The sequence below is a fragment of the Muscardinus avellanarius genome (assembly GCF_963383645.1).
Source record: "Muscardinus avellanarius genome assembly, chromosome: 11".
In the NCBI taxonomy this organism is placed as follows: Eukaryota; Metazoa; Chordata; class Mammalia; order Rodentia; family Gliridae; genus Muscardinus; species Muscardinus avellanarius.
Window position 1 is genome coordinate 50,614,135 of NC_137797.1, and position 15,091 is coordinate 50,629,225.

Genomic DNA, 15,091 nt, shown 5'->3' on the forward strand with positions numbered 1-15,091 from the left:
TCACTGAGTTGCAAAGGGCCTCACTAAGCAGCTGAGGCTGTCCATAAACCAAGATCCTCCTGTCTCAGCCTCCTGAATGCTGGGATTACAAGCGTGTGCCACCATTCCCGGTTTCTGATATTTTTTAACAATGATGTAAGTTAATTTTTCCAAAGCATATCTTGCTCAAGTGAGAAGATTTAAGTATTATAGACATCTTGGATATACATATAGATTTTTATAGACATACACATAGAAACACACGTGCACACACATACATATCTGAGATACATATTTAATGGGCATAATAGCTGTTTGCAGGGATGGGAAGGGGATTTGCCACACCCTGTAAAGAATATATCTATCCTCGGAGAATGTTGGTAGCACAGTAAAAAGTAGTTATTACAGTGGGCAGAGTTAACGCCTGCAGCTGCAGAGCAGGGAGATTAAGAGTGTGAGCTTTGAAGGCTAGCAGGACCTTGCTCCACTGCCAGCACGGCCGTGTCCCAGCTGTGTAGCCATGGTTAAGCCAGTTCTGCTTCTTTATTTGTTAAGTGGAAGATGACCACGATGCCCATTCCCATCCCCTGGAAGTGTTTTGATCATTAAATAACAGATGTAGAGCACGCAGGAGCATATCAGGCACAAAACACATGTTCTGTCCTTCTACTGTTCTTATTATCATAAACGTGTTTCACATCAATTGACACATTGTCATTGTCTGTTGTCTCTGCAAACACAGAAACCTCTTTCTGGGTTGCTAAGAGTACATTCATACTTCACTTTATACCTGGATAAACCTCTAATATATTGCATTCAAAGAAATTTTTCTAGCAAGAGAGAATATTATATGTCAGAAAGAAAAGATTAAAATATTAATAAGTTTCTTCTGTAAATGCATTGTATAAATTATAAGAGAATATTTTATGTCAATTTTATTTTTTTCTGTTTTTTTTAATGTGTGTCCATGCGGCATATCAGATACTTATGTTAAGAAATCTGTCTCCATTTCAGCTAATGAGGAAATATTAATAGGAAAAGTACCATGATGTCACTGCGTAACATCTGCACTTTTACCAAAGGGAGATTTTTGAAGTAATGTTTCATATTTGCAGTGAACAGAAGCAGAGAGGGGACCTCATTTAGCACCACTTTCCTTGGCTAATCCAGTTTCCACAGTCATACAAGTGATAAAAAAAAATAGAAAATAGTGATATCTAAGGATTGTACTATTACATCAGATTTTATTTAATCCATTTGACTTTTAAATACTTCTTTAAGTTGGGCATGCTGGCACATGCCTGTAATCCTAGTACTTGGGAGGCTGAGACAGGAGGACTACAGGTTCAAAGACAACCTCAGCAATTTAGCAAGACTCTGAACAACCTAGTGAGATCCTGTTTCCAAAAAAAATAAATAAAAGGAGCTGGATATATATATGTATAGCTCAAAGGTAGAAGGTTCCTAGGTTCAATTCCCAGTAACACACAACACACACACAGATCACCGTTCGCTGACAGCCTCAGCTACTTAGCGAGGCTATTCGCAACTCAGTGAGACCCTGTTTCAAAAATAAAAAGATTAAAAATATAGGGCTGAGGATGTCATTCAGAGGTAGAATGCCTCTGGGTTCCATCCCTGGTACCACAAAAAAAAAAAAAAGGAGAACATCTGAACAATATATTTCAAAAATTAAAATGTGGTATATAAAGTAAGCCAATATCCATGAAATATAAAATTCCAAATATGGGTGTGACAACTGAAAGCAGGTCATTTGAAGATTTTAGAACTTGGACTGATAATACTAACTCTATCAGAGAATAACAAATACAATGTGACCTCCAGGATAATTTCTAAGATTCTAGGATTCTGGTTTTCTCTGATGTTTTTAGTGGAAAAGTAAAAAATAGTGCCCAACATTGCTTAAAGTGCCTATAACATATACAAATAATCTGCTTTTACTAGGAAAAGAAGAACAGTGTTGAACTATATGTGTCTCCCATAAATCGAAAACCAGGAATCTCTGACGCTCTGCCATCTGAGGAAGTATTGCGTTCGCTTAATATCAACATTTTGCATCAAAGTTTATCCCAATTTGGAATTACAGAAGTCTCTCCTGAGGTATGCCATTGCATGGAACATTTCACTTAAAATTTTGCATCATTAGCATGATATGGTAATCAAATCCCATAAGGTTTTGAGATGAAACCTGGCTATTGCATGTTATTTGACTAAAAAAAAAAAAATCTACCTAAGGACAGATTTCTTTGCTCTTCAAATAGTTTATGTTTATTCCTTAAGAAAATTCATTTTCACATTAAAGTCACTTTCTGAAATATTCCTTTGAAATCCTTATAGCCTAGTAACATTTTACCTTCTTTAATCAATTATCTAGAAGAAAGACAAGTTAGATTATTTGAAATTGCCATGTCATAACAAAAGCAAAAATAGAAACAAACAAACAAAAAACACCACCCTTGCCTTTTGTCTTCAACAGATATGCTCTCCTCATTGCCTTCATTGTCAAAATGGTCACTTAGGAATTAATTTAAAATGTGTTTTTCTATTGCTGAGAAACCAGTCTTAAGAACTGGATCTTTTCTTCATAGTATTTATTTTATTTTATTTTATTTTATTTTATTTTATTTTATTTTTTTGGTGGTACTAGGGATGGAACCCTTCTACCTCCGGGCTACACTCCCTGTCCCATTTTATATTTTTATTTGGAAACAGGGTCTCTTAAAGCCAGCAAGGCTGGCTTCGAACCTGCGTGATGCTCCTGTCTCGGCCTCCCAAGCGCGGGGATTACAAGCGTGAGCCACCACGCCCGGTTCTTCATAATATTTTCTAAATTTAGCTCTCCTAACAATTGTCTGTACTACCTCTGCCATCTTGTTCTGGAGCGTATTTGGTCTTCTCTCTACTTCTCCTATTCCATTTCCTTCTAACAAACTAACTGGAATGATCACCATCCTAAATGTATGTCATTCAATTCACAGAATCATTGAGTTGACCTTGAGGGGACATGTGTGAACATTTCACAGATACAGAAAGTAAGGCCCAAGAAATTAAAGGGCTCTCCCAAGATGGCCGAGCAAGTGAGGTTTAAAGCAGCACTTAAAATTTAGATCTCTTAGTCAGGAGTGGTGATGCAGGCCTATATTCCCAGTACTCGGGAGGCTGAGACAGGAGGATCCAGGTTCAAAGCCAACCTCAGCAACATAGTGAGGTCCTCAGCAACTTAGTGATGTACTGTTTCAAAATAAATAAGGCTGGAGGATAGCTCTAAGGTAGAATGCTCCTAGGTTCAATCCCCAGGACCTCACATAAATGCACCCACAAAACCTAGTTATCCTGACTTCTGGTCTGTTCCTTTTTTCAGTAAATCATACTGCCTCTAATTTCAGTGACTAACAAACAGGTGTGGTACCAAAAGCTTTGGTATAAGACAGTTTGAACGTCAAAGGTAACACTTCAGATGTATGACCTAAGGTCACACACAGCTTAATCTCCGTGAGATTGTCTGCCTTTGCATGTCAACTTCTGTGAACCTGTTTCATCATGTCCAAAATGCACATAGCCCTTATCTTAAAGACTTGAAATATGAGTTAATTTTTTAAATATATGTGTAAGTTGTCAAATAGCAAAGGCACCCAACAAATATAATTTGAATAAAGGATGGAGTGAACTTCATAATGAAAACAGGCTGTTTTCTCTTGGTATCCTTGGGAGATTGGTTTCAGGAACCCCAAATCTGCAAATGGCCAAATTTTTTATATAAAATGGCATAGTGTTTTCATATAACCTATGTGTATTTTTCTGTATACTTTATTTACTTATTTTGCAGTACTAGAGATGGAACCTAGGGGCATCGTACCTCTGAGCTACACCCCCAACCCTATTTTTTTAGTCATTTTATTTTTGAAACAGGGTCATGCCTGCAAATGCCTCGCTAAGTAGCTGAGGCTGTCAGCGAACCGCAATCCTCCCATCTCAGCCTCTCGAACTCTGGGATTACAAGCATGTGCCCCCATGCCCGGCTTCCTGTATACCTTAACTCATTTCTAGATTACTTATAATACCTAGTATAATGTAAGTGCTATGCAAATAGTTGTTGCATTGCTCAAGGATAATGGTAAGGAAAATCTGTACCTGCTCAGTTCAGGTGCTTCCCCCACCTCCAATATTTTCCATTCATGGTTGATTGAGTTTGCAGATGAAGAAACCACAAATGGGAGGGCCTACTGTAGGTCATCACTGAACCGTGACTGTGACAACAACCCCCGCTGGCCTTCCTGCATTTAGTTTTGCCCCTTTTCCCTCAACACACAATAAGTTCCTTTCTTTTTTATATGTTTCTCAATATAAATCTGGCTGGCCTTCCTAATTTCATGATTCTTCTTTGGCTCCTAAGATGCTATAGAATTACGTCTGAATTTCTTATTATAGTGTATGATCCCCTATGTGTTGGGTTTTATACTTACTGAACAACAATTTCCTAGTTTATGTATCAACAATTCTCAACTTAATAGATACCATGACACCCCCACACACACAACACACACACACATTCCCTCCCTTCCTCTCCATGCTTCTGGGTACATTGTCTTCCTCTACACCTTTTATTTTGCGAGTTCAGTCTCTTGGTCTCTTGTACAGCAAAGCCTTCCCCTTTGCCTTCACAGACTTGGGTCCTCACAGCATTTTGCTCCCACTGAGCTTAGCACAAGCACCACTTACTCCAACTTGGCCCTTCAAGAGTATCTCTGTACTGTGGGCTCCCTAGGAGCACAGGACATGTCATACATCTGTGTCTTCGGGGCCTTCATTTAGTGCTTGGAATATAGAGGGCACACAATGGAAAACTGAGTCAACAAATAGCCAAACACTGTGCTAAGTAGTAACCAAAGTCCAAAAACTAAATGAGCCAGCAAACAAGTAAGTATGTAATATGATTCTTCCTCTCAATGAATTCATGCTCTCATGGAGCAAAGAGGGTACAAACAGATAAGGCAAGTAAGGGACTATGGTAAAATTACCACTGGTGCCAAGGGAGCTTTGAACAAGAGGCCATCTGGTGCTTCCAATTGGCCAGAGGAGAAGGTGGACACGATCTTAGTCACCCAGTCCCCCCAGCCCCACATGCATCTGAATCTGAAGTGGCTATTTCATATAACAAACCAAACCCATTCCCACAATTTAGACCCTTCAGAGACTAACTAAGACACATATTGCCTAGGATAATTCCTCTTTAAATTTTAAAGAGATCATTTAATTAATTCATTCTGCTTCCTGTAAACTTTTAGAGAATACTATAAATATCCCTCCCTGATTCTTTATGTTTAAATGTCAGTCTGAGGGCTTTAGAGATACAGCAATTTAGAAAGTTTCTCAGATTTGCAAACCAAGGGAAGATCACTATACAAAAACAGCTAGTTAAAATGAAGTAGTTAGGATTCTCCAACCCACACTAGCTCAGCACAGGTGAGGAGCTTACCTTGACCTCTTATTGTAGAGATATTAGTACACAGTAGATCACAAGGGCTGTCCTGTGCTTGAATAATGAAAGTGCATTTGATGCTCAGAATGTGGTGTTTTCTCATAAAATTCCCAGAATCTGGACATCTTCAATCTATAGATATGCATTATAGGAGGTCAGCAAGTATTTGAATTGGCTATAAGGAGCATCTCATTCAGGGGAGATGGATTGCTTGAACCTTTTGTGCAGGAGCTCCTTGAAAGGGACTAGAAATTAACCTCTCACCTGAAGCTCTGAAAGAGGACACAGAAGCTGAGGAGAAAGCTAGCTGTCTACAGTGAGCACCCAGAGGGAGCACTCGTCAGATACAGCCTAAAGGAGCATTTGCAAAAACATTTGTGGGTAGTTGTTTAAAGCTGGCTGATGGTATTTCATGAATTTCCCCACACCTCTATTAATCTTCTGTGATTAATGTTTTATAACAGATTATGTCTCAACCCATTGTTTCACACTTTATCCTCAAAATATGGTTTGCTATGGTAACATATTCATTAACAGAAAAGAGCAACATTGGTCATTTGACTTCTTCCCCTTTAAATTGACTACAGAGTATCACGAATGATGTCTAAAACCATCTATTTCCTAAACACATGTTAATAACTTTTCTGGAAAGATATGTTTTAGTTATTACCATTTCTTTATATGCTTGATACTTTATTTGATTGGAAATGACTCTTGGGAAACAAAGAAAAATACCGAATAGAGAATTATTTTGGTTTATTCATCTGCTTTTCCTTCCAGTCTAAGTTTCTCTAGAGAAAAGACATTATTTCTTTTATAGATTTTTACTTTGATTTTTAAATATATTTTTATTGGTGCATTGTAATTAGACATCACAGTGATGCTTAGAGTGACAAAATCACACGTGCCTGTGGCATTGGTGGGTTTTCCTCCAGATCCCACCCAGACCCTTTCCCCTCCCCACACATATTATTGAGATTGGAGTTGGTAGCTTTATATATGTACGTAGCATTATTATTTGAGTTGTTTCCTTTACCAAGACTCTCTAGCCCCACCCCACCTCCCTCAACAAATCCCCTTCCTCTATGTTATTGCTGTTTTTCCTTGTTTATCTGAAGTCTCTTTCATTTCCCAATTTCTCCCTCGCTTCTTTTGTGTAATCTTAAGTGATACCCAGAACATTTTGTGCACTCAAGTATTATTTTATTATATGATGCTCATAAAATAAAACTTCTTGCCTAAGAAGTCGAATTCTGGGTAATCAAATTAAACTCATGTTTTAGTTTCTATTTCCAAATGTTTTTTAGAAAATTAATCAAATACCTATTGACACAGTAAGTTCTGCATTACTGTTGTAGAAATGAAAAAAATCATTTATAATTTTGTTATTGTTGATCAATTACCAATTACTCCAGTTTTAAAGGCCTTATATATCGAAGGCCTTTGATCTAAGTCACCTGCTTTAAATATCAGGCCACTGTATTGATGGACACATTCATGGGATATTTGCAAAGAGAAAAATATTCCATATAAATATGAGCCACAATTCGTGAGTTAGGTGATTGTTTGAACTTGAAACACTGGCCCAAAGTTCAGTGTAAAGAATTACAAACTAGGCAAACACTGAGGAGTCAGTCAGACCAAGTGTTTGTTTGGTGCTTCCTGCAGAGGGAGCAGCTATACTTTATCCAACAAAACCATATAGTAAGATACATCTCATTTTCTGCCTAAGCCAATAAAAGTAATCAGATAACCTATAACATTTCCACTTCTTCCTTATTCTGTGTGTTTCATCTCTTCCAAAGAGTGATATTTCCTAAAATCTCTATATCTCTGTATCATCTTTTCTAGCATTTGGGATCAGAATTGGAGAGAAAAAGGAAAAGAAGGAAACAGAGTAAAAAGGGTAGGGAAAGGAAGGGGAAGGAGAGAAGGGGAAGACAAAGAAAGAAAAAAGAAAAAATAGAACAAACTATTATACATCAAATTATTAAACAGGTATAGAGGAACCATTTTTATAAAGTAAATTGCCTACATTTTAAATAATTAAACAAAACCCATCAGATTTTTTCACTTCAACTAAGTTAAAGGGCAAATCTCTGTAGCCATGAAATAAGACATAAAGATGATACAGTGGCATTAACCTGACCCAGGCAGAGTCTGTGAATTATTGAACCCTTAGCTCCCTGACAAAACATAAAAGGCACCAGGTTAACCATATGCAAATTCCCGTGAGTTACAGCCTTTTGATTTGTGGGATCTTAACGACAAACCTTTCCATTTATTACCAAGCCCTTATCAAGTTTTTTAGATCTCTGTACAAATATAGTAGTGCTCAGCAGGAGTGGCATGACTCAGAAGGAAATCTATTTACCAAGAAAGTACAGTGACTAAGTTCTAGTTCAAAACATGTATCTTTCTTTCTAACTGGAGGAGGGGGATGGGAGGGTAGAGGATAATTTTTCTATTATCGTTGCTTCACTTAAAAAGGAGAACAAAAGGGGTTTGTCTTAAGCAAAAGGAACACACTGATATTCCACAAGTGGAAGAACTACAGCAGGATAAAAGAAAAATAAAACAAACCAAGTTAGGAACACATTTCTTTCCACCCACTTAACCACCCCTTTTTATCCAAATTTCACATGCATTTGACTTCAGATCCTTATACTTAAATTTGACAAATTTATGCTGCCTGCTTGAAGGCTTAACTAGTTTGCTTTTATGGCAAACAATAGATACTATTTAGTTGTCTGCAAAAAAAATTTTCATTGCCATCAAATATAATTTGATTTCTACAGTTTTCTTTTCTGTTAGTTTTCCACATTTATAGAGACACTGGGATAAAAAGTGACCTGGTTGTTGTCAAAGATGTGAAAGAAAATTGTCACTTGAATTCAAGATTTCCTTTTCAGAAGGATACTTGATTACTAATCATGTCATCAATCAAGTGTTTTCAGAGTCTCTGTTAATTTACCACTTACATATTTTTAAATATCCAGCTAAATTATTTATTATACCTATGCATCTGTCTCAAAAATACAAAAGATATTAGAGTGAGCACATCACTGTTTTACAAGCAAAGGAAATGGAAATTAGACTTCTTGGAGCAATAAATAAAATCTCCCTTCAAGTAATTTCTGCAATCACTATTGAACTCAAAGATATTTTCTCTTCTGCCTTGCTCATCTCTTGACCAAGACTTGACTGAGTTCCAAGAAAAAAATTCTCATGAAATATTTTTGAATGTCTAGTTTGCAAATACTGGATGTATTCTTTTAGGTGTAAAAATAATTAGAAATTATTTCAAACTTCTGGTGCCTACAGATAGGTCTCAGACAAGTCTTTCTTAGTCACTGGAGACAATAGCCAAGGACAGATACAGATCCCCACTAAGGGACTAAAAAGGCAGCATTCGATGAAATGAAATCTTAGATGAGTGAAAGCATCGGAATTGATTTTGACTTTAAATCTTTTTCCTAATCATGAACTACGTAGTTTCAAATTAAAGGTTCTTGAACTATAAATCTGTAGTGTCACCAAATTACAAGACGATTTTATTCTAAGATTTGGCTTTAGTCAATGTGCTATTTTCTTTAAAGAATGGGTAAAGTACATTCATAGTTTATTCATGCTTCTTCCCCACTCTTCTACCCCTGAAGTAGTAAGCAAAAGACAATAAAAATAAGCCTATTTATTCTGCCTTTTATTGTCAGTAACTGAACATTGTGGTGTTCCTTGTTACTTTAAATAAAATAAAATGTTCTAGCAACTTACATGGTTTGGATGGTTTTGACAAAGTAAACACCATTTAAGGGGGGGGGTGATGTAATAAAAGGAGAGGGAAAGAAGGAAATGATCCTGATATTGTTGCTGTATTTATCAATGCCTCGTGAGCTTTCGTCTGCACCTGTTTCGCTTTTGCTTAAAAGTAAAGAGCAGTGTTAAAGCACGTAAGCCAGGGTGTTGATGCTGTGGGAGGGGACTCAGAGTATGGAAAGCTTCAGAAACAATTTCCTCAGCACAGAAAAAGAGCAGAACTCTCTTACCTGTGAACCAGGTGGTTTCCAAGAGAGACAGCGAGGGCCGTTTCCGAAGGCGAGGTCCTGAGTGCACCTGGCTGGGCATGCCTGCTCCTGTACAGGAGACTAGATCATCTTTTGATATGTGAGGATGTCTGTCTGCTGCCCGGATCCCTTTGAGAAGCAGCCCTGGCAGTGGGGGGTGTAGGTGTGTTCCACTACACTGAAAGGAATAAAGCTAAAATGATGTGTAGTGTCTGATAAGAACGTCAGTTTCTTCAGCCTCTCCTCTTAACATTGGACTTTCTGTTTTGCTTTTAAAGAAAAATGTTTTACAAGGGCAGCACGAAGCGGACAGAATCTGGAGCAAAGAAGGATTTTACGCTGTTGTCATTTTTCTCAGCATCTTCATTATTATAGTGACGTGTTTCATGGTAAGTGTCTTCTTTGTATATTTTATCCTTCCCTGAGCCCACCGCTTAATGCTCTCATATACATTGCCGTGGAAAAAGAAGATTGAGAAGACTGGGAACGAAAGCAAGTCTGTAATCCTGTCAGTGTGGGGAGAGAAAGGAAAACCTATGGAAGTGTGGGTGCTGGCTGCACAACAAGGCTGGATGCACTGAAGTTTTAGTAACTTAATCAGCCTTGAAAATGAAGCTTCAGAGAATGACGTACAGAGGTCACTGAAGCCCCCAAAGTCACTAAAGTCTCATGGGCACACTTTGGGCTTACTTCATTTTTTTTTCATATCATTTTTATAGAACACAGGAAAAAAATGTTTAAATAAATGTGTCTTTGAGGCACACTTATTCCCAAAGAAAGAGTTGATTTTCTTATTTTGAAATGCTTTTGAAAGCCTTCTATAAAATACTGGGCTTTTTTTTTTTTAATGTGATCATAGCCTCAAAGGCTAAGTCACCCACTACCTGCTAATGTTTTAGATGAATGAATAATATCTAAGTATAAAAGTGTACACTGCAATAGTTCTGCAAATCACAATATATAAACTTTAAAGGAAGATTTCTAATTTTAAAATCTAGAACCCCAAATAAGTCTACCCTACTAAATTAGGCAGTGTAATTTGGTGTTGAATGAGTTAACAATTATCTTTTTCCAAGTAGAAAATTATTGTTTTATTCCTTTAAAATTTTGCCATGTAACATAATATGTGATGTTTACCTGTGGGTTTAATATACTTTTAATGTGCTCCATTGTTTTTCATTTCTAGCTTTTAAATGCCCCCCCACAAGAATAAGACATCATGCTATCCACAATCAACAGCATTATCAAGAATTTTGTTGCATTTTGATAATTTGTGCTCCCCCTGCTGGAAAGGCGTTTTTGTTAGAAAGATTGGGGCTCACTCTGGAAAGACAGAGGCTGAATAGATCTAAACTTAAAAGGACGTAAAATAAGCAAGATCTTGAATAGGGTAAAGATGGGCATGTTTCCTAGAACCCAAAATACAGAAAGTAGCACTTCCTTCCTACACTTCCATCAGAATGAATTCAAAGAGATTTCTTATGAGTCAAGAATTGTAATTTTTTTCTTTGTCTTTTGGGTGTATTTATTATTTATTTGTTTATTTATTTTTGGTACTGAGGATTGAACTCAGGAGCACTCAATCTCCAGTGTATACCCCAACTCTTTTGTCTTTTAATTTTTTATTTTTTGAAACAGGGTCTCTCTAAATTGCTGAGGACCTTGCTAAATGGCTGAGGTTGGCTTGAACCTACAGTCCTCCTGATTCAGCCTCCCAAATACTGGGGTTACAGTCATGCCCCACTATGACCAGCTAGGAATTAAGACTTCTCAATTTATAAAATTATAACCCAATAAACAAAACAATAACTTAAGAATTAAGTAAAAAATAAATTTTTATATCTTAAATGATGGAGATTAAGGAAAATGAATTTTAATTGAAGAAGTTTGGAGGTTTGATGGAAGTGGTGGCACATACCTGAACATTTCCTACGGTTTTAAAGGGTATGGTTTCCTATACAGTTAACTGCATTTTAAAATATGTGATTCTTTCCTTAACCCAAGAAATCTCAATGCTTTTCTCTATCTTGTCAGCCACAATTAAGTTGTTTGTTTGTTTGTTTGTTTGTTGTTGTTTGCGGGTCTGGGGATAGAACCCAGAGGCATTCGACCTCCGAGCTACACCTCCTGCCCTATTTTTTATTCTTTATTTTGAAACCGGGTCTCACTGAGTTGCAGAGGGCCTCACTAAGTAGCTGAGGCTGTCCACGAACCGCGATCCTCCGGTCTCAGCCTCCCAAATGCTGGGATTACAAGCGTGCGCCACCATGCCCGGCTTCAATTAAGTTGTTATTGTGCTTCACAGTTGTAAAGGGAGAGAAGAAGCTTGTGTTGTAGTTCTGTGCACTACCTAGCAAAGGCTAGGTCCTGGGCTAGATCTCCAGTGCTGCAGGAAATGAAAAATCAGATAGGAGGAGGGGGACTAGCAAGGAGTAGAGAGTGATAACAATGGAGATTGTTGGGGGATAAATGGGTGAGACTCAGAAGAGCAAAGGCAAGGGTGGTAGGATGAGGGCGGGAAGCTGATTCATGTACAGCCTTTGAGTCCTGAAGGGCAGAGAGCACCAAAGCCGAACATGCCACCAGCCTAAGGTAGGATCCAGATTCAGTAGCTATACCTCAGGCACTGCCCATGAACCAACATAACTACAAGCATCCTTGCATTGGTCTCATGTGGCAAAAGAACCTCTTGTAGCCACATCCACATGGGAGCAAGGCAACTCTTCTTTTCTTTGGTATCTGCAAAACAGCAGAATACAAGCCCAAAACCCAGATGAGTCTGTTTCAAGGATATGAGATCAAACCAAGAAAGGAGTGTTTCAAAAGTTCAGGTGACTGCTGTCTATAGGACTAGTGGTAGAGCCATCGATTCTCTTAATCACCCGTGCCAATGGAGACTTCTTTGTGGACCTGTTGTTGGCCCTGAAGACAAAAGAGAGAACAAGGCAGTTGTGGTCCCTATTCTCTGAAATCTTTGTCTCTAGAAACACAAACAATGTGAACAATTTCTAAAAATATAATAAAAGAGTTAATATACTGTATGACACCAACTGTAGAACATTCTGGGAAAGGCAAAATCATAGAGTCATTGAAAAGATCTGTGACTGCCAGAGATTGGAGAAGAAGAGCATGGCTAGGTAGAGGAGAACAATGAAGCTATTATGTATTCCTTAATGGTGAACACATGGCATTATGGATTCATCAAAACCTGTGGAATGTACCACAAGGAGGGAGCCTTTATCCATACTGTAAACTTCAGTTAAGAGTATCAATAGAGCCGGGCGTGGTGATGCATGCTTGCAATCCTAGCATTTGGGAGGCTGAGACAGGAGGATCACGGTTCGAGGACAGCCTCAGCTACTTAGTGAGACCCTTTGCAACTCAGTGAGACCCTGTTTCAAAATAAAGAATAAAAAATAAGGCTGGGGGTATAGCTTGGACGTAGAATGCTCTGGGGTTCAATTGCCAGTACCACATACCCCCCCAAAAAAAGAGTATCAATAGGCCCACCAATGCAAGATACTAGCCTTGGAGGGAACTTCTTAGAGAAATTAGAAGGGGGGATGTCTTTCTTTTCAATTTTTTTTTTTTTTTTTTTTTTTGGTGGTACTGGGGTTCCTGGAAACCCTTCTACCTCCGGGCTACACTCCCAGACACATATTTTTATTTGGAAACAGGGTCTCTGAAGCCAGCAAGGCTGACTTCGAACCTGCGCGATCCTCCTGTCTCCACCTCCCAAGCACGGGGATTACAAGCGTTCGCCACCACGCCCAGCCTTTTCAATTTTAAAAAAATATACTTGGTGCATTTTAGACTCACATTACAATGTAATTCAGAGTGAAAGGGACATACAAAATCTGCTCTAAGAAACAAAGCCTATTAATTCTGTTTTAAAAATCAAACAGTGATGACTTCCATGAAAAACAGCGAGCAACGAAGCAGAACAACCTGGGCCATTTGAAACAAATAGGGAAGTGTGAGGGAAGGAGGGGACGAGGGCAAGGAACGGCCCTGAGGTAAAATGCACGTGGTCTGCCCAGCTTCGAGGGGCAAGATGGAAATAAGGTTATAAGCAGAGCCTCGATATGAGTGTTTAGGAGATCGGCTATCTGCCAGTGCAGGTGTTTGGAGCAGGGGATTAAGGGAAGTGTGGAGGCGAGAGGATCCTTCCAGAGGCTACTGCAATAGCTAAAAGGAGAAGATGATGACAGCTTAGAGTAGGGATGGTGCTGATGGTGGAGAGAACTGAAGGACTGAGACCTATGGGGAAGTGAATTGACAGGGCTTGCACATCCAGACTCTTAAGAAGGGAAAAAATGAAGGCAGACTCCCAGGCTATTTGGCTTGACTACTTGGGTGGTAATGTCCCCTTATTCTGAGAGGGGAACCTGTTGGAGGGTAGGGAATAAAGGGAGACAACTTTTTTTTTTAATTTGTATGCAGACAGTTCTCCAATGAAAGAAAATAATAGAATAAACTATTTTAAATACTATCTGAAATTCTAATATGAAAAAGTCACTTTAAGATATAGCAGAGGAGCTAGGCATGGTGCTGCACGCTCGTAATCCCAGCATTTGGGAGGCTGAGACAGGAGGGTCATGGTTCACAGCAGACAGCCTCAGATACTAAGTGAGGCCCTTCACAACTCAGTGAGACCCTGTTTCAAAATAAAGAATAAAAAAGGACTGGGGTGTAGCTTGGAGGTAGAAAGCCCCTGGGTTCCATCTCCAACACTACAAAAGAATAATAAATAAAATAAAATATAGCAGAGGAATCAGCAGTACCTAGAAAGGTATTGAAATTCACAGGAAAGTAAGTACCTAATAGAGATGAGGAAGAGGAAGGTAATTCCTCAGATGCAGTCGAGTCAACAGTTGAGTTAGAGCAGGTCAAACGTGATTCTCCAAAATAAGCTTAATTATTAGAAGTATTCAAATGTTTTTGATAATAACCTCAATTTAAGGTAAATTTCCAGATTTCTCAGTAAAAATTATACTTGGTAAACTTTTTATACCAAAATATAATGAGAGATATTTTTGTTTTCCTCAACAACATATAGTTCAATTCTGTTTCTCATACATTTGTTGATTCCATAGAAAGAAAAAAATATAAAACTCAGAATTTTCCTTCTGGCATTAATTATATTTATACAATATCAAGTGCTGCTATTACATGCCATAGAAATGAAAAGCATGTGGTTTTATTGTGAAATTATATAGGTAAATTGCTGTAATGAAGGCTTGCATGTGCTATATAACAATAACATAAGACTTGGCAAAAGTTTTGAAATGTGGCATATTGTTTGCTTTCCTTAAAATGCAAAAAAAATAATAATATATGCTGCCAGGCATTAAATTAGAGAGGCATGACATTTTCAAATGTGTGACTTATTTAGCACCTCTCAAATGTGAATGTAGAGTGGGTGGAGCAACAAATAGAAAAATACAATTTTCCAAGAAAAGATGTGTGGGCCAGTTTCAACCATTCAGTCTGTTTCAGATGGAGGAATTTATTATTAAGAATGATTTCTTAAATTTGAACAAATAAT

At 38.1% G+C, this 15,091-nt stretch overlaps 1 protein-coding gene across 1 annotated transcript in view; it reads left to right on the plus strand.

The window, feature by feature from the left end:
* Window positions 1–15,091, plus strand: part of PTPRR (protein tyrosine phosphatase receptor type R) — a gene marked incomplete at its 3' end in the record, with an annotated part of 263,199 nt that overhangs the window by 137,162 nt on the left and 110,946 nt on the right. The window contains exons 4-5 of the mRNA XM_080705235.1: window positions 1,945–2,100; window positions 9,822–9,932. Coding sequence (XP_080561361.1) covers window positions 1,945–2,100; window positions 9,822–9,932 — 267 coding nt within the window. The remainder of the gene's footprint in view (window positions 1–1,944; window positions 2,101–9,821; window positions 9,933–15,091) is intronic.